The 26,744-nt window shown below is 40.5% G+C and overlaps 1 protein-coding gene across 3 annotated transcripts in view; it reads right to left on the reverse strand.

The window, feature by feature from the left end:
* LOC122802711 (cohesin subunit SA-2-like) overlaps positions 1-26,744 on the reverse strand; it is a 1,740,876-nt gene that overhangs the window by 1,179,591 nt on the left and 534,541 nt on the right. For all 3 annotated transcript variants that reach the window (XM_044072465.1, XM_044072464.1, XM_044072463.1), the window contains exon 12: positions 18,654-18,752. In XM_044072465.1, the coding sequence (XP_043928400.1) occupies positions 18,654-18,752 (99 nt within the window). The remainder of the gene's footprint in view (positions 1-18,653; positions 18,753-26,744) is intronic.

The following is a 26,744-nucleotide window of genomic DNA, read 5'->3' on the forward strand; positions in this document are numbered from 1 at the left end:
GTTTATAATCATTTAGAAGAAAACTCAATTATGGCAGTAGAACAAAATGGCAATAAAAGAAAGTCATATGGAACAAAGGATCATTTGTTGTTAAAGTTATAGTGGAGAAATGTAAGAAAGGAAAGAATCTAAGTATGGCATGGACTGACTATAAAAAGCATTTGATAGTATCCCACATTCATGGATAAAAGAGTGCTTAAAAATGTATAAGGTACATCCTACATTGATTGATTACATTACAGTAAATATGAAACAGTGGCAGACCACTTTGCAATTAAGCCATGATAAAGGACAGATTATTATCCCAGGGATAAAAATCCAAAATCGGATATTCCAGGGTTACTCCCTGTCACCATTGCTACTTTGCCTTGCCATTAATCCATTAAGCTGTTTACTTAACAGCTTAGGTCATGGCTATAATTTGGCTTCTAGAAAACAACAAAGTCTAATGACTTCTCACCTTCTCTTTGCCGATGATTTAAAATTGTATAGCTCATCAGATGAGGAACTGAAAGCACAGCTGCAGGTTGTCAAAACGTTTTCAGATGATATCGGAATGTCATTTGGTCTTGATAAATGTGCAAAAGCAACCTTTAAAAAAAGAAAATTGCAGCACCAGGAAACATCAGTTTGGGACAAGAATGTGATATAAAAGAACTTGAGCAAGAGGGGGTGTATAAATACTTGGGAATTGATGAAGGATCAGCAATAAAACATGAACAAATGCGAATAAAACTTAGTAAGGAGTACTTTCGAAGAATTAAATTAATCCTGAAAACAGCATTGACACCTAGGAATAAGATCCAAGCTATAAATCAATTTGCTCTTCCTGTCCTAACTTATAGTTTTGGAGTGATTAACTGGCCTCAAAAAGTGTTGGATAGATTGGATATTAAAACAAGAAGGATGCTTCATGCTCACCAAATGATTTATAAAAATCAGTGTATACCAAGATTATATATTCCCCATTCTGAAGGAGGGATGGATCTCCTTGAAATTGATTACATGTATAGATCTGCAATCATGGGACCCCACACATATCTACTGACCTCACAAGATCCAAATGTGGTGAAAGTTTTGAGGAGAATAAATCTAAGATGCCATCTCTGCTTAATTTAGCAGAAGCATATCGACGTCAGGAATGGAAATCAAACCAGAAGCAGATAAAAACCAGGCAACTGAATGTGACAAAAAACAAAAGAATGAATATAAGGTGAAGGACCAGATGAGAAGGCAAGAAATGAGGAAAAAACATAAATATAGTTGCAAGTACAAAAAACTTCTGGAAGAGCCTCACGTTGATCAAGAACGAATGCAGGAATAGTTAAGGAGAGGTGAATTTACATCAAGAAATAAAAGGGTAATATTGGCAGCCCAAGACTGTGGGCTACATACACGCTGGTTTACTAAGTCCATCGAACATGTGGGAGAAACAGACATATGTAGGTTTTGTGGAACCGAACTGGAAATAGTCACACACCTTATTGCTTGGTTGCGACTCTCCAATGGCAGAGAGATTGTATACTGAAAGGCATAATAATGTGGCGAGATTGTTATACAGGAGATTGTGCAAACATTATGGTATCGAAGTGGCTGAAAAACACTGGAAAATGAGCCACAGAGAATCATAGAAAATGAAGAAGTTTACATCACATGGGATCATCCAATACCAACAGTCCAAAAGATAGATGCTAGAAAACCGGATATAGTGGTCCAAGAAAAGAAGACAAAAGTAGCATTGATCATTGAATTCGCCACACCTAGTGACTACAGTGTCTTGCATACAGTGAGACACAAAGTCATAAAATACCTCAATCTGCAGGCAGACATGAGAGCCATGTGGAAGAAAGATATCCAGACAGTTCCAATAGTAGTAGGAGCAACTGGTCTTATAAAAAAGAATTTACAATCGTATTTAGATATGTTACCAATTCATGTAACACTGTACGAATTGCAGGAGTCATTACTGGGCACATTGCAGGTGCTGCGAAGAGCACTTTTGGCTAACATCAAACAGTGAAACAATACTAATTTCATGAACTTTAATTGTACTTTGAATTAGGAATGGGGTCCATTCCAATTATGGTATTAGAAACCAAAAAAACTTGGAGAAATTAAAAACAACAGACATTGCTGGGCAGCAGGCTTAATGGCAGCTACAGGATGTTTGATAGATGGGCTGCTGTAAGATATTTGTGGGCATATTGTTCAGGATTGGTAGGGTTATACTTCAGGAGGTAGGCCATACTATTATGTTTACTGAGTGTCTTGTGGCTGTGACAGCACATTTACAAACCCTTTCAGAATACTGTTCTTCTTATCATGTAGTTACCATGCCTCTGTTTTGTTGACAATGTCTTTTTTCCAGCATGGAAAAAGTGAAACTAACAGGCTCATGTACCACAGGAGGTTTGGGTATCTGAATCCTCGACCTGGTAAGCGTCTCTGTCCTTTCATTCCACAATTTTCAATTCATATTTCATATTTTTATAATGTGCAACATACACACCTCTGCTACAGCTTGGCACGTCTTTACTTCAAGAATGTTCACTCTATGCTGTACATCCCACGACTATTTCATCTTGAAGAAGCAGAGACTCCTTCTCTAGGGAGTATCATAGGGCAAGCATCACTGCTATAGCAGCCTAAGCTGCATGCAGTGGTGAAGCCTCCAGTGGAAAGAATGCTGGAAAGGCAGCGGGGCCTACATCAGTACCTCCTATAATACACTCATACAGGAACCCTCCCAAGCATCTCTAGTGACCATGTACCTGCCTTCACTCACAGAACACAAACACAAACAGCAAAAGCCCATCTGTACAAAACTTCTAGAAATCTTACGCATTTTAGTCAAAAGGTATTTATAAACATTTTAAAGGCCCAGAACTGGTACCCAACTAAAATACTTCTGCTAGATGAAGCAGTAGAGTACTTACATAATGTCTTTCTTAATACTGTCAACAGTCTCGTCCCTATGCGAACAAAATTAATTAAGTATATCCATGCCCCTTGGCTTACAAAAAATACTAAACAGACTCTCATTGCTAACAGCAGAGCATGGAATGAATGGCATAAACATAGAACCCCACAAAGCAAAATAAAATACAAACAACTCCATAACACTGCTAAAAAGCTGGTCATTATTGACAAAAGAAACTACTTCTCCACTCAACTAGACTCCCAAAACAACAACCCACAAAAGTTCTGGAAATCTATTACCTCACTCCTTAACCCTGTTAACCAACAAAATCCTACACCATCCCCTGATAAAGGCCCACTAGAAATTGCCCAGTCCTTTAACAGCCACTTCATTAAAACCATTCAAAAACTTGTCAACGACTTCTCTACTCAAACTCTACATCAAATAAATCAGACTGCAACACAAATCCCCCTCTCCTAAGTCAAATACAAGCTCCCCCCCTTTAAATGACACCTCAGCTAGCAGCTCACTCACTTGTACTTTTACTCTACAACCTGTTCCACCTCTCTAGTGCATAAACTAATTAACTAAAGCCATGCTCCCCCCTCTGCCGACAGACTTCCAGCAGAATACTTAATTACTTCAGATGCTACAGCATACCCTGTTAGCATTCTCATCAATTGATCCATCTCTGAATCATACGTTCCACAACTTTGGAAAAAATCCATTATAACTGGTAATGCTAGTGATCTAGCTAGTTACTGGCCCATCTCTATACTCTCTCCTCTATCTAAAATCCAAAAAAGAGTGCATACACACTCAACTGTTAAAATATCTCATCAACAATAACTTACTTCCCCCCACTCAACATGGCTTCTTCCCTGCACACAGCACTACAATTGCCTTACTTTCATTTACCAACACTGTTAACAAAGTCTTAGATGCTGGTCTAATAACCTCTGTTATCTTATTGGATCTATTAAAAGGCTTTCAGTACGGTTTCACACCCTAAATTACTACAACTACAGTTCTTAAATTGCTCCCCACATTCACTGGCTTGGTTCTCCAACTATCTTTCTGACAGGAAACGATCTGTCAAATGGCAGAACAAGCAGTCTGAATATCTCCTAAACAAAATAGGAGTTCCCCAGGGGTCCATTCTTGGGCCACTATTATTTAACATTTTCATCAATAACCTCCACAAAGCATCCTATCTTAGTACTCTAATCCAATACGCAGACGATTCTACGATAATCTCCTCTGCCAACAACCTGACAGACCTTCAATATCTAACACAAAAAGCCTTCACTTCTACTGAATCTTGGCTAAATAATGCTCAACTTATACTCAACCCCAAAAAATCTAAATTCCTAATGTTTTCATCCAAACCCTTAAACAAGACTTCAAAATAATCTCACACAATAACACCGAAATAGAACAAGTAAAATTATCAAAACTTCTGGGCGTCACAACTGATGACAAACTCTCCTTCGATAATCACATTTATGATGTAATCAAGAAAACCCATTTCAAACTTGGTAAACTATACAGGCATAAATATTTTATTTACACACCCACCAAGTAAAAACTGGCCAACTCTCTTCTCCTCCCCACCCTTCTTTATGGTAGCCCTATTTTTACCAACATGCATACAACACTTAAAAACAAATTACAGTCCTGCTATTATAAAATAGCAAAATTTGCCTGCAACATGCCAGCTCAAACCCATCATTGTCTTGCCTTAAAAAGTATAAACTGGTTCAACTTCTCCCACTATCTACTATACACCCAACTAACACTTACCCACAAACTACTATATAACGTTTGCCCCTCTCTTCAGACCATCCTACATACATACACCCCTGCACGTAGTCTTAGGTCTTCAAGCAAACAACTCCTAAGCATATCCAAGCCCAATACACGTGCTGGACAAAGCCTCTATTCCTTCATCGCCAAAGCTTGGAATCCACTACCCTCTTCAATTACTCATATAGACTCCTTAAAAGCATTCAAAACTGCACTAAAATCCCATTACCTCAATAATCAAATGTTCCTATAACAACTCACCTAAACCTCCTTAAATAGGTCACTGTCTCTGTTACTAGTCTCCATCAAATAATGTCCTTTATAATGTCCTTTAACTCATACACCTTTACTACATTTTTCTTTTACTATACCTCTAGAGCCTGTTATTCTACATGCTACTTTACTCTGCTCTTGCAGCAGCTTTATGGACCAAAAAAAAAAAAAAAAGAGAGAGAGATGTGAATGTGTTTATACATGCCTGTACAAAACTGCTTACAGTTTCCATACTGTAACTACCTCAAATTTCTGTAAATACTTGTTGATATGTATGATGCTTACTTGAACTGGTAACTGATGACTGATTAAAATTGTAACTGCAAATGATGCTCCTTATACTCTGTATATAACTGCTCATATGATACAATGTTCTGTAACCTTTCTTGGAGCTTTTCTCCCCAGGTCTCCACTGAAAATGGGTTTCTGACCCAGTTGACTTTCCCGGTTACCAAATGTCAATAAATAAATAAATAAATGAATAAAATGAAAGACTTGCTGAACTGGCAGGGTCCAACCACTGGGTCACCAGAGACTAGCTTCTCAATTGCATCTGATACTGCCTGCCCTCACATCTCTGGACAGGGTCAGGTAACAGGTCTACTGGTCAGCTTGGGCATGCACTTGTCTCCGTGTCCTTTTCTAAAACTCCATCCTTTGTAGACCTCCGTATTTTGTCAAAACCACCCTTGTGCATTGCCCTACACCCATCCCATCACCAGTTACTCATTCTCTGTTTTTTTTCTGTCTTCTCATTCCTTTGCGAGCCCTATTTACTATGTAGTCATGCACCCTTCGGTGTGTTCTGTTGCATGTTTTTTGACTTAACCCTTATATTTTTCCTAACTTCCATTCCCTACCCTTCCTTCCCTAAATTTTTCTCCTCTTTCCCTCAGACATTGTAGAAAAAGGAGTCTATACACACGGAAGACATTACCGTGTCCCCCTCTCCCGCCTCCACCTGCCTATCCCTCATTGTTACCTTTATGTCTTCCCCTTATCTTCTCTTTCACCTTTTTCCTACTATTCTACCCACCACTGTTTATCTGTACAAAATAAATAAACCGGTGTCTCTAAATACTTTCAAATTAAGGCTGCTGGTACAGTGGATTTACTCACATATCAGTGTCATTACGCCAACATACATGCAGCAAATCACAGACAAGTCTTGTGATATCTGTTTAAAGCGATGTTTCACTGCTAATTTAGTAAATGTGAAATTATAAAGTACAGTTTTGTACCTACCATAAATGTAGATGTTCGAGGATCCACATTGCTGCAGTCATAACCTGTGGGTAGTCCGCTGTCCTCGGTCGGCCCGAATACCAAAGAGTTAGGCTGGCGTCGGTCATGGTCGCCCGGAGCTGACGTCAGTACGTATTAGTACTTAAGCGCATGACCGACGCCATATCCTCAGTCTTTCTTGCCCCAGATGTCAGAAGGCCTTAAAAAGGAAAGGCCAGAGCCAAAAAAGAAAATGTCCAACAACCACCAGAGAGAAAATAACAAGTATCCCAAAGGAACAACAACCCCAAACAAAAGAGGGGAAGGAGGGAGAGAAAATAGGACTGCAGCAATGTGGATCCTCGAACATCTACATTTATGGTAGGTACAAAACTGTACTATGTTCTTCGTCTCACATTGCTGCAGTCATAACCTGTGGGTAGAGTCCCAAAGCAAAGGAAAAGGGAGGCTGGCAAACTAAAAAGCATTAGGGGCTGCTAACATGCCCTGTAAGACTGCAGTGGCAAACCCAGCCCTGGACTTGGAATAAAGAGGGAGATGGTAATACTTAGTAAAAGTGTGAACAGAACTCCAAGTAGCTGCTTCCAAAATATCCTTAGTAGCTACACCCCTCAAAAAAGCAGTAGATGTGGCAGTAGCCCTAGTGGAATGAGGTCTGATCCCAGCAGGAACATTCTTCCCATGATGAGAATAACAAAAAGCAATACAATGACCAATCCACTTTGAAATAGTCTGCTTTGAAACAGCTTTCCCTTGTGAACTCAAAACAAAAGAAACAAATAACTGTTGAGTCTGTCTGAACCCCTTAGTTCTGCTCAAATAGTAACGTAAAGTACAGTTTTGTACCTACCATAAATGTAGATGTCCGAACTGGATAGCATCTGCAGTCATAACAACTGGGTTGTCCTGTCGTCAGGCAGCCCTTCAGTCGGCCGGATTCCAAAGTCCGGGTCCGGCTTCGGCTGATGTCGCACTCCACCCGACGTCATCTCTGTTGGTCTTCGGGTATAAAAGCATCAGCCGACGCCATTTTCCTCAGTGTTTCTTGCCCCAGATGCCAGTAGCCCTCTTGCAGGCTAAAATTTGGATAGATGCCAATGTTTCCAAATAGATAGAGGTAAACACAACAATAAGCATGTATGTACATATATACAAACAAATACACCATAAAGACTCCCCAACAGCTAGCTATTAGGAGGGTAAACACCCTAGGAGTACCACAGAGGGAAGGAGGGAGGGTAATCCTGACTGCAGATGCTATCCAGTTCGGACATCTACATTTATGGTAGGTACAAAACTGTACTATGTCCTTCATGGATGCATCTGCAGTCATAACAACTGGGTAGAATACCATAGCCAACTAGGGTAGGAGGATAAAAGTAGATTATGGTGTGTTTAGGATCCCTTGCAGTACAGCAGTGGCAAACCCTGCTCGGGATCTGGAATATAGAGGCAAATTATAATGCTTGGCAAATGTATGCACGGAGGTCCAAGTAGCCGCCTCAATAATGTCTTTGGTTGCCACTCCTCGTAAGAAGGCTGTGGTAGTGGCTGTTGCCCTTGTAGAATGAGGTCTTATGTTCTGTGGAATTGGTTTTCCATGGAAGGAGTAACAGAATCGTATGCAATTTCCTATCCATTTGGAGATTGTCTGTTTGGAAATAGCTTTTCCTTCCCTTCCTGTTGCATAGGCTACAAAAGTTGGTCAGTCTTTCTGCTATTTTTGTTCTGTCCAAGTAGTAGCGTAGCTGTCTATGTACATCCAAGGTATGCAGTATTCTTTCCCCTCTGTTTTGTGGGTTGGGAAAGAAGGTAGGTAGGTGGATTGCCTGGTTTAAAGACACTCTGGATACCACCTTGGGCATAAATGTAGGATTAGTCCTCATGGACACTCTATCTTGGTGGAAGATTAGGAAGGGTTGCACTGCCATTAAGGCCTGTAGTTCTGAAACCCTCCTTGCTGAAGTAATTGCCAGTAGGAAAGCAGTTTTCCATGACAGGTGTTGTAGGTCTGCTGTTGCTGCTGGTTCAAAGGGTGATAGTGTCAACTTTTCTAGCACAAAGTTTAAATCCCAAGCTGGTAATGGTGGTTTCCTTGGAGGTTTTACATTCTTGATTCCTCTGAGGAACTGCCTGAGCAAAGGGTGCGAAAAACAGGTGGATCAAAGCTGTATTCTGCTGAAATAGCTGATGCATGTATCTTGATGGAGGAGTAGGACAGGCCTGAATGAAGAAGTTCGGCCAGATACTCCAGAATGTTAGGCATATCTATGTTTGACACCTCTTTTCCTCTTTCCGTACTCCAAATGACAAACCTTTTCCATTTTCCAGCATAGTTCCTTCTTGTTGAAGGTCTGCGTGCTTCAAGAATAATGTCTTTAACTCTTTGGGAAAGTTCTGGATTGGCTGCTGCTATGTGATGTTCCATGCAGTCAGTTGCAACGTTTTTAGGTTTGGATGTATGATGCTGTAGTTGTTCTGAGTTAACATCAAAGGCATCAGGGGTATTGGCCACATATTGTTCTGAGACATGCTCCTCAGTAGTGGGTACCAGTGTTGTCTTGGCCAGTTTGGAGCTATCAGGATTATCCTTGGACGTTCTTCCTTGATTTTTAGTAGTACCTTGTGTATCAAAGGAAGAGGTGGGAATGCATATGCTGTTAGGCCTTTCCAGTTGATGGAGAGCGAATCCACTTTCCATGCTAGTGGGTGGAATGTCCTTGTGCAGAAGTTTATGAGCTGGTGATTGAGAGGTGATGCGAATAGGTCTATCTGTGGCATTCCCCATTTCTTTGAGATGGTCTTGAAGATGTCCGGGTGCAGCTTCCATTCGTGGGCATCCGAAGTGGTTCTGCTTAATATGTCTGCTAGAGTATTGTCTTTCCCGGTACAAATATTGCCTGTAACTGGATGTTGTAGCTGAGTGCCAGGGTCCACAGCTCCAAGGTCATTCTGCATAGGGGGTATGAATGAGTGCCTCCCTGTTTGTTGATGTACCACATGACTGTGGCGTTGTCTGTCCTTATCATCAACTGGCCCTCTTTGAGAAATGGTTTGAACTTTTGGATTGCCAGTTTTACTGCCAGCATTTCTTTTAGGTTGATGTGCAGGTGAAGTTGATCCTGTGTCCACAATCCTTGCACGCATTTGTCCAGCATGTGGGCCCCATCCTAGGTCTGAAGCGTCTGTTGTGATGGTCTGGCTTGCTTGACATCTGCGAAAGGGTAGGCCTGGGTTTGACTGGCATGCCTGAGCCCACCATAGGAACTCCTGTTTTAAGCATGGAATTAGTGGGATTTCTGTTTCTAGACTGTGTCTGTGTTGGGACCATAAATTCTTTAGGTACCACTGTAGTTTTCTCATATGTAGTCTGGCAAATGGAACCAAGATTATGCATGATGCCATGAAGCCCAAGGCCTGCAGTACTTTTCTTGCTGTTAACTTGTTCAGTTTTGTTAGTGCCAAGAAGTAAAGAGGAAGTTCCTTTTGTTTTTCTGTAGTCAGGAATGCCATTTGTTTTACTGTGTCCAATTCCGCGCCCAAGAATGTCCTTGTTTGGGATGGTATCAGCCTTGACTTTTGTAAATTGACTGTGTATCCCAGTGCTTGTAGCAAGTAAATGACCCTTTGTAAATCTGTTGTCAGCTTGCTTTTGTTGTCCCTTTGTAGCAGGCAGTCGTCCAGGTATGGGTAAATTTGAATTCCCTGTAGTCTGCAATGGGCGATTACTGATGCCAGGCATTTTGTGAATACTCTGGGCAGTAGATAAGCCAAAGGGCAATGCTGAGAATTGATAGTGCTCTAATCCTGCAAGAAATCTGAGGTATCTTCTGCAGATTGGTCGAATGGGGACGTGCAGGTATGCCTCCTTGAGATCTAGAGTTACCAGCCAAGACTCCTTGCCCAGCATGGGAAGAAGTTGCTGTAGGGTCAGCATTTTGAATTTTGGGACAATGATGTATGTATTTAAGGTGGACAGGTCGAGAATTGGTCTCCAACTTTTTCCTTTCTTGGAACTAGGAATAGTCTGGAATAGAACCCTTTCCTTGCTCTGCTGTTGGCACTCTTTCCACAGCTCTCATGTTTGCTAACTCCATTATCTGGCGTAGAGCCTCTGTTTTTTGATTTGGAGGTAGATTTGGCATTCCTCTTTTGACTGGTAAAGTGTGGAAGTGAAACCGGTAACCTTGATCTATGGTTTGTAAAATCCACTTGTCTTTTGTTATGTAGTGCCAGTTCTTTGAAAATAAGGTTAACTTTCCACCTAGAGGAGCTGCTATTTGTTCCCTGGTAGGCGGATTTAGGGTTAAGTCACTGTGGTTGTGCTGATGTAGTGGCAGTGGCTGTGTCTGTGCCTCTGTTGTTACCTTGCCACTGTCGTCCTCTGTAGGCACCTCCTCTGGATTGGTTTCTGCCTCTGGAACGTCTATTCCTGCCCCTTTGAAATTTTGTGGAGTCAGGAAAGGACCAATTTTTGGCAGGCCAGTTCCTGCTAAACCTTGGGGTTGAACCTGCAAGAAATCTTTAACAGTTTGAACAGATTTTGCCTTTTCTTCCATTTTCTTCATAACCTGCTGGGCAGGTGTACCAAACAAACTTGTCTTGTCCATAGGAGCATCTAGCAACTTAGCTTTAACATGATCCGGTAAAGCTTGTTCCTTTAGCCATGCATGCCTTCTTATCACTGTGCCTGTCATGGCTGATCTAAATGAAGTCTCCAGTGCATCATAGCCACATTTTAAGGAATGGTTGCTAACCTGTTGTATGTTATTTACCATCTCTAATACATATTTCTTATCAAGAGATTCATCAGTGGATAGTTTATAAGTTAACTGACCAAGCATAAACTCTTGGTATTGTATCATGTGAAACTGACAGTTTAAAGCTCTAGCTGAGAGAGTAGCTGAAGTGTAGACCTTTTTACCCCATCTGTCTAATGACCTTGCTTCCCTTTCAGAAGGAATAGGGTTTTAGCTATGGTCGCTGCTACTGCCTTGGGACCCTGGGATATAGTTTCTGGGTCTGCAAGTGGGGCCTTGTAAAGGTGGTGATGAGTATCTGGCACCCTGTAAAATCTGTCTGGTTTGGCAGGGGCTGGGGGTAAAGAATCTGGAGCGGAGCAAACATCATTGAAAGCATCATCCACCACAGAGAGAACAGGAGGTATAGCTAAGGGCCTGTGCTGTCGGAGGTGCAGAAAGGTCCTAAGTCTTTTCTGGAGTCCGAAAAATCCTGTTGCTGCCATTGGAACTGTTCTCGCATGGCATGCAAGGTTTCCCCAAAGGAGAATTCTTCTGGTGGGAAGCAGCTGGAATGGATTCTTCAGCATCAGAATCTTCAAAATTGGAGAAGGGAGCCTCTGGCTGGTCAGTTATGTCTGATTCATCAGCAGAATCATCAGAAGACACTGGCTCAGGGGCTCTGCCCTAGGTCTCTTCTCTGGGGGCTGAGAGGCCCTGTCTGGGTGAGATTGAGATCCTCTAATTAAAGAAATTAAATCTTCTGCCAAAGTAAGCATTTGAGAACTAGAAGAGGGCCTGGATGTGGGGGTTTAACAGGCACTGTTTTAGTAGTCTTGGCTGCTTTAGCCCTGGCGAAGGCCTTAATGGACATGGCTGCTGGAGGCCTAGCAGCACCACGTGCTGGGGTAGAGACATCCAAGGGGATGGTGTCTGATAAGTCAACCACCGTAGTGGGTAAAATTTCTGAGGTCGATTCAAGAGTTGTAGCAGGGGCCTCAGTTGTAGGAATAGGTTCAGCCGTACTTTGATCAGTTTTCTCGGTTTCGCCGAAACCGAGACACTCATGATTTGCTTTACCATGGTTTCGGCCGAACCCGCGGACCGCGAGTGTCGGTGTTTATCTTTGGGTGTTTTGCTAGAGTGGGTAGCCGGAGGATCCGGCGGCATAATGTACGCAAAAACAGAACCGAAAAACTGTTCTGCAAACTCCGACCGGCGCCTAAGCGTTAGGCCGGTTGAAAAAGCACAGGCCGAACAGGCTGCTACGTAGTGGGCTGGGCCTAAACAAGGCAGACAGTAAGAGTGGAAATCTTTATGAGGTATTTGTTTCCCACAGGTTAAACAATTGTTAACTTTTTCTGACATCGGCTGAGGCAAGAAAGAGTCCCCAATGGGGTACTTAGCTTTAGAAGTCTTCGAAGTAGTATTCGGTAGAAGTAATCTCTGGATCCGACCGACCGGCACTTGCGAACAGCTTCTGCTTGGCCACGCGGCAAGAAAGACTGAGGAAAATGGCGTCGGCTGATGCTTTTATACCCGAAGACCAACAGAGTTGACGTCGGGTGGAGTGCGACATCAGCGAAGCGGACCGGACTTTGGAATCCGGCCGACTGAAGGGCTGCCTGACGACAGGACAACCCAGTTGTTATGACTGCAGATGCATCCATGAAGGACATCTGCCTGTGGATATCCAAAGAATGCAAGACTTTTTCCCCCTTATTTTGGGGTTCAGCATAAAAAGTGGGCAAATGGATAGACTGGTTCAAGGCCACATTAGAAATCACTTTAGGCATAAAAGTAGGGTTAGTACGCAAAGAAACTCTATCCTTACGGAATATCAGAAAGGGTTCAACTGCCATGAGAGCCTGCAATTCAGATACCCTCCTAGCAGAAGTAATGGCCAACAAAAAAGCAGCCTTCCAAGACAAAAACTTCAATTCAGACGTAGCTGCAGGCTCAAAAGGAGGCAAAGTAAGCTTCTCCAACACAAAATTGAGATCCCAGGAAGGAGTAGGAGCTCTACGTGGGGGTCTTATATTTTTTGCCCCTCTAAGAAATTGCTTAAACAAAGGGTGAGAAAATAAAGGAGGGTCACAATCACAGTGAGCAGAAATGGCTGCAGCATGAACCTTCACAGAGGAAAATGACAAACCCTTGTCTAGTAATTCAGTAAGGTACTGTAGTGTAAAACTCAAATTAGGCACCGAGACATCAAAGCCCTTTGTTGTGCTCCAAAGAAAAAATCTCCTCCATTTATCAGCATAAACATTTCTAGTGCTGGGCCGCCTGGCTTCCAAAATGACATCTAAAACCTGTTGAGGAAGTTGAGATCCCACAGGCACTAAAACAGAATACGCCAGGCCGTTAGATGCAGGGACTGCACCCTGACATTGAGCAAATGACTGCTTGACTGGGACAACAAGTGAGGAAGCTGTGGCAAAGGCCAAGGAGGCTCCTGAATTAAACTCCTCAGCAGAGGATACCAGTGCTGACGTGGCCAATCTGGTGCTATTAGAATCATGCAAGGCTTGTCCCGCCTGACTTTCAAGAGTACCTTGGGAAGGAGAGGCAGAGGAGGAAAAGCATAGACGTGAAGGTTGTTCCAACTGAAAGATAACAGCATCCACTTTCCAAGCTTTTGGGTGAAACATCTTTGTGCAAAATTTTGGTAGTTGGAAATTTAGAGGAGAAGCGAACAGATCTATGTCTGGAGTTCCCCAAGCCACTGTCAACTGTTGGAATACCTGAGGATCCAATTTCCACTCGTGGGGGTCCACAATTTGTCTGCTCAATACATCTGCTAGGGAGTTCTGTGCTCCTGGCAGAAACTGTGCTTGAAGAGTGATGTGCAAACTCAGAGCAGTCTCCCACAATATCATTGCTTGTCTGCAGAGAGGGTAAGAATGGGTTCCCCCCTGCTTGTTGATGTACCACATGACTGTAGTGTTGTCTGTTCGAATCAACACCTGTCCTGGTTGAAGTAGGCCCTTGAAAGCCATCAGGGCAAACTGGACTGCTAACATCTCCGTCATGTTGATATGCAAATGCTGTAGTCTGGGAGGCCACGTGTCTTGAATCCATTTCCCATTGAAGTGTGCTCCCCAAGCCAGGTCTGAGGCATCCGTCATTATGATCTGACTCGCCTCTGGTCGGGTCACAGAGAGTCCCTTGTTTAGGTGACATTCCTGTGCCCACCACAAGAATTCCTTCTGGATGCAAGGTATTATCTGAATGACAGTGTCCAAATCGTGGCAGTGTTGAGTCCATACACTTTTGAGATACCATTGTAGCTTCCTCATATGCATTTTGGCATTGGGAAGTACTAGAATGCAAGATGCCATGAACCCCAAGGCTTGAAGGACTGTCCTTGCAGTCAGCCTGGACAGTACTGATAATTGCTGGAAGTATAGGTGAAGAGTTCTTTGTTTGTCCGGGGTCAGAAAAGCCATCTGAGAGGCTGTATTCAGTCTCACACCCAGAAAGCACATGTCCTGAGAGGGTACTAGACTGGACTTTATTTCGTTCACAGAATACCCTAGGCACCTTAAAACTGCCATTACATACTGTAGATGTTGAAGTAACTTGTCTTTGTCTTGAGCAAGAATCAGGCAATCGTCCAGATAAGGATAAATTTGTATTCCCCTCAGTCTGAAGAAAGCTATTACAGGAGCCAGAACCTTTGTGAACACCCTGGGCACAGTAGATAAACCAAAGGGCAATGCAGAGAACTGATAATGAGAAGTACCAGCCCGAAATCGCAGGAATCTCCTGCAGCTGGGCCTGACAGGAATGTGAAGATAGGCCTCTTTGAGATCCAGAGTTACCATCCAGTGATCTTTGCCTAGCATAGGCAGAAGTTGCTGTAATGTTAGCATCTTGAACTTTGGAATGTCTAGGTATGTACTGAGAATGGACAAATCCAGAATTGGCCTCCAAGTGTTTCCTTTCTTTGGCACTAGGAATAGACGGGAATAAAACCCTAGGCCTACTTCTGACGGAGGTACCACCTGGATTGCTCCCATCTGTAAAAGCAAAGAAATTTGTTCCTGAGCCTCCAGCCTTTGCTGAGGAGGTACATCTGGCATGCCTTTGAAAGGAGGAAAAGTGTGAAAATAAAACTTGTAGCCTTGATTTATTATCTCCAACACCCATTTGTCCTGGGTGACCAAATGCCAATTGTGTTTGAAAAGTGCCAACTTTCCTCCTAGAGGAGCTGCCAGAAAAGAAGGATCTGGCAGCTGAAGGTACAGGTCATTGGGTCTGTTTACGAAAAGGCTGACCCCTGCCCTCACCAGAAGATTGTGCAGGAGAACTCCAAGTCCTAGGTCTGAAAGAACCCTGAGCGTGAGCCCTGCCCCTACCACGTCTAGACCTGCCCTTAGACTGAAAATCCGAAGAAGGGTAGGACCATCCTCTTGCAGGCCAATTCCTGCTAAACTTAGGGGGCTGCACTTGCAAAAAATCCTTAACCGTCTGCATAGACTTAGCTTTATCTTCCATCTTTTTCAAAAACTGACTCCACAGGGGAACCAAAAAGAACTTCAGATTAAAGAGGAGCATCCAAAATCCGAGCTTTAACATGCTCTGACAAATTTTGATCCTTAAGCCAGGCATGTCTACGAATAACTGAACCAGTAGCAGCCACCCTGGATGAAGCCTGAAGAGCATCAAAGCCACACTGCAAGGAATGTTTACCAACTTGATCTGAAGCATGAACCAAGTCCTGCAATTCCTTACACTCTATACCCTCAGATAAAGCATCTACCTTAGATTTCAATTGACCTAACAGAAAGTTCTGATACTTCAGCATATGAAATTGGCAATTTAAAGCCCTCATAGCTAACGTAGAAGAGGTGTACACTTTTTTTTTCCCCCCACCTATCCAACGCTCTAGAATCTTTATCCAAGGGAACTGGATTCTTAACCACAGAAGCCCTGACACCCTTTGGCCCTTGAATAATAGTTTCCGGGTCAGCTCTAGGACTCTTATACAAATATTTGTGTGCCTCTGGAACTCTGTAATACCTGTCTGGCTTGACAGGGGCAGGGGGTAAAGAATCAGGATTAAATGAAGCTTCAGAAAAAACATCCTGAACAACATCTAAAACAGGGGGAATAGCCGAAGGCCTATGTTGTGGCAAAAACAAAAATTCCCTAAGCCTCTTTCGAGAGTCTGAAAAATCCTGACCTTCCCACTTGAAATGCTCCCTCATGGAATGCAAAGTTTCAGAAAAGGAAAAATCCTCTGGAGGTGAAGCAGAAGGACAGGAATCCTCTGCATCCGAATCTGAATAGGGAGGAAATTCCTGAATATCCTCAGCTGAGGACTCAGAGTAATCTGAAGAATGCTCCATTCCCTCTAAATCTGTCTCCACCCTAGGCCTCTTCTCTGGAGGGGGCATAGAACCCCTGATCAAAGTAATCAAATCCTCTGCCATTTTTAACATATGTTTTTTAGGGACAGAACCTGAAGAACTAGAGCTATGGCCCGTACCAGAAAGACCAGGTTTAGCCCTAGCAGGGCCTTTAGTCACTGAGGTAGAAGGCCTAATAACCTTTTGTAAAGATGGAACTACAGATACTTGAAAAGTACCCTCGGCCTGGCCTAACTCCTGAGAGGCCAACTCCTGCAAAAGTAAAGGTTCCCCCTGGGATTCAGCCGAGACCTCAGCTGGATCCACAGATTCAACCGTAGATTCCCTAGAACCAGCGTCCGCAACAGACGACTCATCCGGTTTAGACCTTAAAGATTTATCTTTTCGCTTTTTTGCGGTAGCGGGCGTCGGAGGATCCGACGGCATGTTGTAGTTACACCGCTTACCGAAAACAAGCCTAGCACAGTCTAATCTACGTTTAATGGTGCGCTTATTAAATCTAGCGCAAAAGCGACACCCAACTACGTCGTGCTCAGGCCCCAAGCAAGGAATACAGAGAGAATGATAGTCCCTATGAGGTATCTGTTTCCCACAAGAAATACAATTATTAACTTTTTCTGACATCCGGATTAACTGAGGCAAGAAAAGACAAAAATTTTCCCCAATGTGGTACTTAGCCCAACTTGGTCTTCGGTCTGAAACTCGAAATTTGAAAATTTCAGAACGCCGAACGGCACTTGCAAACACTGCTTCTGCTTCGGACCACGAGGCAAGAAAGACTGGGGATATGGCGTCGGTCATGCGCTTAAGTACTAATACGTACTGACGTCGGCTCCGGGCGACCATGACCGACGCCAGCCTAACTCTTTGGTATTCGGGCCGACCGAGGACAGCGGACTACCCACAGGTTATGACTGCAGCAATGTGAGACGAAGAATATCTGACTTTTACACACGTGCATATCTTGCACATCTGTGCAGAATTTTCTTGACAATTTCTTTGCCTTGCACAGTTTCAGTGGGTGGATTGCTGTAAGATGTATACAAGTGAAACAAGTGCCATTTTGTTCTAAAGTTTACATTCTACATAGCACCATTTCCACTTGCACACATGTGCAGTCTATGACTTTGAGTAACACCCATATCTGAGGGATATGTGAAATCAACCATATAGTATGTTTTAATTTAATATTTTACCAATAAGAGATATGAAAGTTATTTTAGTACTGAGCAGGAGTGGTATTTTAGACTACAGTACAGTTATAGGTGACCACATGTGTTGACAACAGCAATGATGGCATGAAGACAAAACAAAATGTCAGAACAATTACAGATTCAGCAAGCTACAGTTAAATTTGTAAGAAATAGAAAGCACTGTGAGGGTACACTTTTCTGAAGTTCGTTTGTTCGTTGTTTTAATGATCATTTAAGAAGATAAGTATTTAGCAAGAAAGAAAGGCAAAGGAAATTATTAACAAGTTGGTGATGTGGAGGCTAGTATTATATTGATGGTTAGACAGAAGGAACATGAAAAGTTTCTTTTAGAAGACAATGCACTGCAAAAAGATGGCTTTAAACACAATTTCCAACTGAGAAATAAAAGAAAAAATAGGGATGACAGGTAATTTGGTAAGATGCAAAAGGAGGAAAACAGAAGAAACAGACAGATTTTTTATGTAAAAAGGAAAGAAAAAAAAAAGATAAATGATGCACCTCTGATTTTTGACAAAAACAAAATATAACCAAGTTCCAGATGGACTGCTGTACAAACAGCAAACATTTTTTGAAATATAGTGACAACAGGGTTGACTATATAAATTCTAAAGCAGTTAGCATGTGCACACGAATAGGAAAAAATGGAAAGCAATATTAACTTCAAACAAGAGCCACATAAAATTCTGAGGCAAAAGGATGCACAATTCTACTCTATATTCATTTGTACATTATCTACACTGCTGACCATTCATAAGCATTTTACCATTTAATATATATATTTATGCATTAAAAACATGTATTTGCAAAGTATACTTTATAATGTAATCAGACCAGCACACTAAACCTTGAACTACCAGTGGATAACTGCACTCGCTGATGGCCATACCATAAAATACACTCACCATATGCTTTTATGGTATAGTTAGCCTCAATGCTAAAAGAAAACATGTTAAAACATTTGAACAGCTTATCACAAAACTTCTTAAAAGTATTAGTAAACAGAAATTATTTTAATTGCAGACAGCTGTGCTCCTTTCAGAAAAAAGGCTTCTTCACAAACAGCCCAAACTGGCATTACCTTGAAACGTTTGGAAAACACAGACAGTTTTGGAATAAGTTCTTTTCTACTATAGAGTCCTTGAAGTGCCAGTAAACATCGAAGCCGAACTTCAGGTTGCTGTAATAAAAGATACACAAAATATCTTACAAATAAGGTTCAAATAAGTCAATAAAAAGTCATTATAGTCTACAATTATATGAATAATTCCTTAAAAGGAATATAAGTTAGTATTACAATTCTGCAGGATAGAAATGAAAGAGCAGTACTGCAGATTAGGCTAAAGAAATTGGCCTTACAGAAAGTCTACCTGTCAAATTAGTAATAAGGATGCCTCAAACTAATTTCTATAAACATTTGATACTAACTCTTTTAGATAGGAGGTTGTTATAATGGTTTAGATGCTTACCTTACAGACACAAGGTTTGATTATCAGATAGGGTAATTGGTTAGGCTTAAAATGGCCCACAAGGGCAGTATGCCTAGTGCTAATCTATTAAGAAAATAAAAATGTGGAATAGTGAATTTGCCCGTCAGTGCAATTAATTCAGGAAAACAGATAAACATATGTACACTACTGAAGATGAATGAGAACAGCTGCTAAACATAATGGCAGGTTGTACATTTCCAGCCACAGTGCAAAGCATATAGAGCATCCTGCAGACCTGCAAGTGCTGCAACACAGAAAGCATCAACAGCACCTGCCAGAAGGGCAGATTCATTCCTGCAGATGTCAAAATGGTATCTGAAGATGAATTTCCTAGGATATGACCAAAGTAACCCCTAAGGAAAACAATGAACCAGACACTGAAAATGTAAAATCACCCAGTCCTCCAGAAGGGAAACAGCACTCCTAAAAGACCTGGTAAGATAGCTCCCCATGTAACTAACCTGTCGTCAAACCAGTCTCCGATCAGCATGCAAAAGAAAGAACAGGCCCTCAATGACAAGTGTTTGATGCAAGGGCTGCTAACAAGAAAAACAAATCTGAAAAATCATCAAAAAAGGAAAACAAATGAGTGTAACAACTTTGAGCAATAGTAACTCAGAAACAGTTGACAGACTAAAGTTCTTCTAAAGTATGGATCAGATATGGAATTACAGTTATGTTTTAATTGGCCATGAAAAATTACACTGCTAGCACAATAATGTCCTTCAGTTTGCTGCACTAAATATTCAGAGTAGTTTTTGCCCTATAGTTTACATGAACTATGTTATAACACTTTAAATAATTTTACATACAAGGGTAATTTCAATGCTAAGTGCTACATGCAAAATGATGATTCTTTTTTAAAACCTTTATTAAATTATCACTTACGATATAGACAAAATGTATTAACATAAAAGTAAACAAACCAAAATAACATAATTCCATTTACTTCATTATACATCATGTAAGTTCTGTATTATACCTATAATCGGTCCAGCATTATAAAAACTGTTCAATTCCTGTCTTCCCTTAAACTCCATTCCTCCTGCAGAACATTATTTGGCATGTATTGTTCCCAGTTTCCATTTTTTCCATGAAAGTTTCTCCTTCCTTTTTCTAAAGATCCCATTCTCAGTTCTTTTATTTCTTTTAAAATATTCAAAACTTCAAATACAGTTGGTTTAAACTTTGATTTCAATTTTCTAGTAATTGCTTTTTTGGTAGCCACCAGAATGAAACTTAACAAGGCCTTACTATATCAAGGCAATTCAGATACGGTGTACAAGCTCAAAAGAATAAGTTCCTTAGTTATACCCATTTGCTCACACAGTATTTCTGACAGAGCAATGAATTTTTTAAATATGCCAACTAACTATGCTCACAAAATGTAAGTTCCCAATTACCTACTTCTTCCCCATCACATCCCCAACATTTGCCATCTACCTGAGGAAAAGTTCGTTGGATTCTGCTTGGGGTATAAAATTACCTTAACACTTGCAAACAAAAATCCTAAACCTTCCAGCCTTTGTTGCATACCTTGGAGTCATACATATGTCCTCCTATTGTTCCCTTGTAAACTACTTATCCAGGCTCTCTTGACAATCTTTTCTAATCTCCTCTGATCGATTCGTATAGTCGTTGTTCAATATTTTATATGCTGTAGTAATTATCCCTTTTTTAATGGTAGCTTCTGTTCTAGATTCAGCTAAAAAAAAAAAAAAAAAAAAAAGTCTACCAGAGCAGGTCTTTCACTTAGGATTATCCTATTGCCTTCTCTTTGCTTGTAATCTAATATCAATCCTTTGTAGAGAAAGCAGTCTCTAGCCTGCATTCCAAATGTCTCCTTGGCCTCACCCCATTCTAATACCTTTCCATCTAAATGTATTTGCTCCCAATATGTAATTTTTTGCCAATTTTCTCAGGTAAATTCGAGCCCCCCCCCCCCCCCGCTTACTTCTTAGAATACTTTCTACTACGTTATGACTATAATATTCTCTATGGCTGTTGTTATTTACTTACAGATCTGAGTCCAGAATCCTATTCTCTCCTTATGCCCCCCTGCTTCATCAACATCCCTTTCCACTTTCAATTACAACTTTCTGCTTGTGTTATGTACATGAACCTGTGTAGCTCTAAAATATCCCTTTAAATCGGGAAATCCTAAACCATCTTGTTATACTGGAAGGATTAACTTATCCACTTAATCCTTGTCCTCTTCTCCTCCGAGATAAATTCCTTCAACTCTTTGTTAATTATTGTCCACAACTTCTCCTCTGGTTGATAAAATATACCTGACCTGTATATAAAACAGGTACTAAAAACATTTTCACTGCTTGTATCTAAATATCCCTAACCATAAACAAGAACTTCCAGTTTATCAGTTTTTGTATTAACTTTTGCTTAGTCTCTTCCAACATATCCTTAAATGCCATAACATAAGCCATTTAATCCACCCTCCTAAATGCATAATGTTATAGTGGCCCCATATATATGGGTAATGCTGAACAGCAAAGAACCCTCTCATTTTAACTCTTGCCTCTGATCCTTTAGATATCCTCCTAATTAACCTTATGCTTCCATTACCCTTACACTGTCAAATGTTTTCTGTGCATCAAACCCACTAACAACAGCAAAATTCTGATTCCCTCTGGATCATCACTGTTTTATTAATCACAAATGTTTGCTAGCCTTCCAAAAAAAGCACATTTACCCAGATCTTGCAATTTTGGCAACACCTTTGCCATTTTTAGCTAGTATAGACCTAAACACTTTATAATCATGGTTTAAAATTGAAATGGGTCTATACGAAGCTGGGTCTGATAGGTCTTTACTGCGCTTAGGTATAGCTGCCATCACAACTTTCTTCCAAGACATTGGTGCTTCCCTTCCTTTTAAGATATTGTTAAAACATTCCAGATCTTTATCACATGCTTTCCTCCCAACTTCTAAAATTTCATGAGAACACCATCTGTTCCTTGGGACATTCCTGCAGATTGATTATACATCACCAGTTTTATCTCATCTCCTCTCCTTAACACGTTTAATGGGAATATCTGACAAGCCATGAACACTTTGTGACAAAATACATTTTCTGTATTATATCTCAAAGAAATGGTTAAATCCCCAAAACATAACTGCTACAGGAAAACAAAACAGAAGAAACTCTTTATTTCCCTCCCTTTGCAACAGTATGTCCTAGTTACTCCTGTGAGTAGTTTTCAAGAAGGGGACCAGACACTAAAGTAAGATTACTGTCCTCTTTCATCACAACTAGCAATTCCCTATGTAGTTGTCTGCTGTCAGAAAATCAGGGAAGCTTTCATCTAGTTTAATACCCAATTTTTCTTGTGGCTTCTGCTGTTGTGCAATGCAAGTGAACCTAGTGGAGGTGGACACCCCTCAGCACAGATTTTATTAACCTGGACTGGCTGTAATGTGAGTGATGAGCCTGTAATAAGGCATCCAAAGACTGTGCTGCTCTTTGGATCAACTCATGGTCATAAACAAATAAATAAACCTGCAAAGCAACTAAATGCAGTAACTCATTTGCAAGCAGTGCATTATCATTGTTAGTTTCAGTTCTCTTGCTGCCCTCCTAGTACCACAGATGGATGAATTCTGGAAATCAGGGCGTTATTAGTTTCAGTTCTCTTGCTGCCCTCCTAGTACCACAGATGGATGAATTCTGGAAATCAGGGCGTTATTATTAAACATTGTGGCACTGCATCTAGAACTATGACAGTACAAGCAGCTTCCCTTTTTTAAATTAAATTAACCTAGATGATCAGGTGTGGTTTCCCCACATTTGCATCCCTAGGAAAACATAATTGGTGGACACTTCCTTTAAATCTGACTACTGGCTACTATGGGCATCTAAGGATTGTCTTTCATTGCTGCACTGTCAAGACTATGCAAGAATCACAAAGATATTCCATTCATTAGGCATGCCAGAAGAGCTTGGCTCATTACCAAACTGTGGTTGGAGGGATCTGTTGTTGTGCAAGCTTCCACTGGCTCGTAATCATAACTGTCTGGGTGGTGTGGGGTCATGTTTGAGAAAGGTAGCAGGCTTTCTTGCATATTAGGAAACTCCACTGGTGATACAGATTTTTCTCCAGCACAACAGAGCTTTTTCCCCCTCCAGTGCAATGGAGTTTTTTTGGGGTTTTTTTGATGGAGCTAATATGTTGCTATACACTACCTATTGAGCTATTTATTAGGAGAAAACGGGCAAACTGCTGTGCTGTGAAATGTTTTAACATTCTATGGTAAATGGCTAAAGTCATATAGCTTACCCCACTGGGACCAGTCCATACTCCAATTGTGCTGGCTTCATGAACTGCATACAATCAATACAGGTTTAGCTTACATACGTAGTCCTTGCATGGAACATAAAGCCTACATAATGGAGGAAGCGGGAAGGGGGAAAGGAAGTGTGTGGCATGTCTTAAACCATGGTGTACATTGGTTTAAGAATCGCACACGGCTTTGTTATGCTGTTCTAGGGGAATACCAGTCTTCCTCCTTTGTGAAATCTGTTTATGAATGGTGCCCATAACCTTTAACTGTACAGTTAATGCAAACGGTCTTTTATTACATTGTTAAAGGCTACTTTCTCAAAGGCCGTCATAACTGTCATACCCAAGGGCTTGTCCCTATTGCTCTATGCAAACAATGCCCTGCCTTTTATATTGGAAAAACTGAACAGAAGTTCAAACAGTGCAATTATGAACATATCTATGAGGTAAAAAAAGAAAAAAACACCAATTTGTTATACAAGCACTTGTCTAGCTTCACTGATCATAACTTTAACTTTACCATTCTGGAGAAAGTGGAACGTAGTCCAAGGGGTGGCTCCTGGATCATTTTAGAACTAAGAGAACTGTGGTGGAAATTTTCCTTAATGCCATGACTCCACCGGGTTTAAATGGCATCATTAGTATTATAGGTCTATTAAAAATGAAAGCCTACGCCAAGTAAACAAAAGACAGCTTTTTCCCTAGCAACTAATTTCCTCTAGCAGTGTAAATTATACTAAGCCATTTTGAAGAACTTTAGTTTTTAATTTAATGATACATTAATCCAACAGTTTTCTATAAGTTTTTATCAACTTTATCTGAAGTCTAAATGTTTTAGACAAAAGCTCTAATCTTTTTTACACTGTGGAATATTAAAATACTTCAGTCGCAAGTTTCCGCTGCCTGGTGAGTTATTTCTTAGTTTTTTTTGTGTGCCCACCACTTATGCAGGACATGTTATATTATAAAGTTATAAAACTTAAAAACAGTTATTCTTACAGTGAGGAGTATTTACCAGAAACAATTTAATTTAGAACTTTAAAGCACCTGCCTTTAATAAAGTATTACTGAAGGCAATTTAATTTCAAACTTTAAAGCAGTTATGTATGTGAGGTGACAAATGGGCGCTTGCACCTGTAAACTATTACAGTTACTTTCGGGGGTTTATTGTGAGAAGAAACAGCCAGGGAATTGTTATGGCTAGGCTTGTATAGGCCCTAGGGCTGATAGCTTAGTACCAACCTATGAACCTAAGACAAGACAAACATGTTGTATATGATGATTTTTTTTAAACATTAACAATTTTTGTTTATTATATCTATGGCATGTTCACACCATATATTACTGTCTTTACTTCTCTCTCTGTTGTATTGGACATAGGAAGATTCATTCTATCAAACAGTAATGTCATTCTGTCTTACGGCAGCTGGTCGTGGATCACATCTCTTGCCCTAAAACAAAACAGTGGCCACAGTACTTCATTAATTAATATTGGAAACAAAAATGAACACCTTTTGCCTCACTGAAAGGTTAGACTTATTTTATGATGCTCTGAGGGGGAAAACTAAACTTAACAATACACTATTAAATTTTGTGATTTTATGTATGGATACGATTTTAAAAAACAACTTTTTTTGTTTCGAAGGAGAGCATTTCAGACAGAACCAGGGGGTAGCCATGGGTTCCAGTTGCGCTCCTTTGTTTGCTAATTTAGTTATGTTCAGTTGGGAAAAGAAGAATGTTTTCAGTACAGAATTCCAACATAAATGGTCCTTGTACTTAAGGTACTTGGACGATATTTTTATTTTATGGAAAGATGCTGATTATTGGGAAGAATTTAGTGCATTCATTAATAACATTTGTGATTATTTTAAATTTACCTAATTAACTACTTGGACGTAACTATTATTAAAGACACTGGGTTGAAAGAATTTTCTTCTTCTGTTTATAGGAAACCGACTTTTTCTAATGATTATTTAGAATTCAACAGTTGTCACCCTCACCATATGAAAAAAAATATTGTTAAAGGCCAATTTATAAGAATGGCCAGAATGTGTTCAACCTATAATATTTTCATTGGTGAGGTGGAACTGCTGAAAATTTTATTTAAGGATAGAGGTTATCCCGAAAAATTGGTTTCTGAGATTTGTGAATTTATTAAGGGAAACTGGGGTGTTATGTATAGGCCCTTGTTAGGGAATCTTATAGAACCAACTATTGTAAAAACTAGTTCCAACGAATAAGTAAACAGTATGGTTTTAACACACAGTTACCACAATAAAAGTATTAAGGACATTATGTGTAGGAACTGGGTGTTGTTGAGATCAAATAAGGAACTTCAGGATATTATGGGGAACAACCCACATTTCGTTTTTAAGACTGGTGTCAATTTAAAGTTCTTGTCTGAACACCCCAAATTAGTTAAAGAAATTTCTGACAAAGGTACAACAGCGTGTGGGCATTGTAATTACTGTAATTTTATTTTTAAGGAAACTCTTTTACACATTAGTGAATTAGGTTTGAGGTTGAGAACTACTGTGGGCAATTGTGGAACAAGGGGTTGTGTCTATATGGCAATATGTCAGGACTGTTACAGGTTTTATATTGGTAAGACAGAGAGGACCCTTCGTAGAAGGATCTATGAGTACCTGTATGCTATTAAGCACAAAAATTTCAACGCCTTGTACAGACATCTTGACAGTAGTGTGGGTTGTGCAGTTTTTATTTTGCATTTTGGAAACTGTGGCTGTGAACTACAGGGGCGGTGACTGGGCAAATGCTCTTGAGAGGACAGAAACCAAATGGCAAATTATGTTAAATGCTGATCACACTCCTGGTTTAAATGACCACATTTCTATTATGCCATTTTTAAAGTACAAGGCTTTGCTTTTATAAAAAAAGAGGAACTTTTTTGATCCCTGATATTTTTTAATTAACGTGATTTATGGCTGATTACCAATGTTTTTTTTTTGATACTTTTGATGATTCCCATTGGTTGTATTCATGATTTATCAATGACATTTTTCAAACGTTTGAATGGTTCTGATGAAGTCCAGGGTTGCTGGATGACAGCGCTTGACCAATTTTCATTTTTGTACACGTTTGTATTGGAATTAAACATTTTTTATTTACCAATTTGGATCATTATTCAGTCAACATTTTGCACCTTTCAATGAGGCAAAAGGTGTTCGTTTTTTTTTTCCTTGTCGTGTTTTCACCTTCATGCTGCTGTTTTTCATTAATTAATATTAATGAAGATATTCTTTATATTGCATTACATTACATTGGCATCAGAAGGAGACAATATGTCTATTTAGTTGGCCCTTTAAGTGCCTCAGTATCCTACCTTTCCTACATCCCTGCCTTCTCTTTAACTTCCTTCTC

Source organism: Protopterus annectens, chromosome 5.part0 (assembly GCF_019279795.1).
Source record: "Protopterus annectens isolate FY-2018-M chromosome 5.part0, PAN1.0, whole genome shotgun sequence".
Lineage (NCBI taxonomy): Eukaryota > Metazoa > Chordata > Ceratodontiformes > Protopteridae > Protopterus > Protopterus annectens.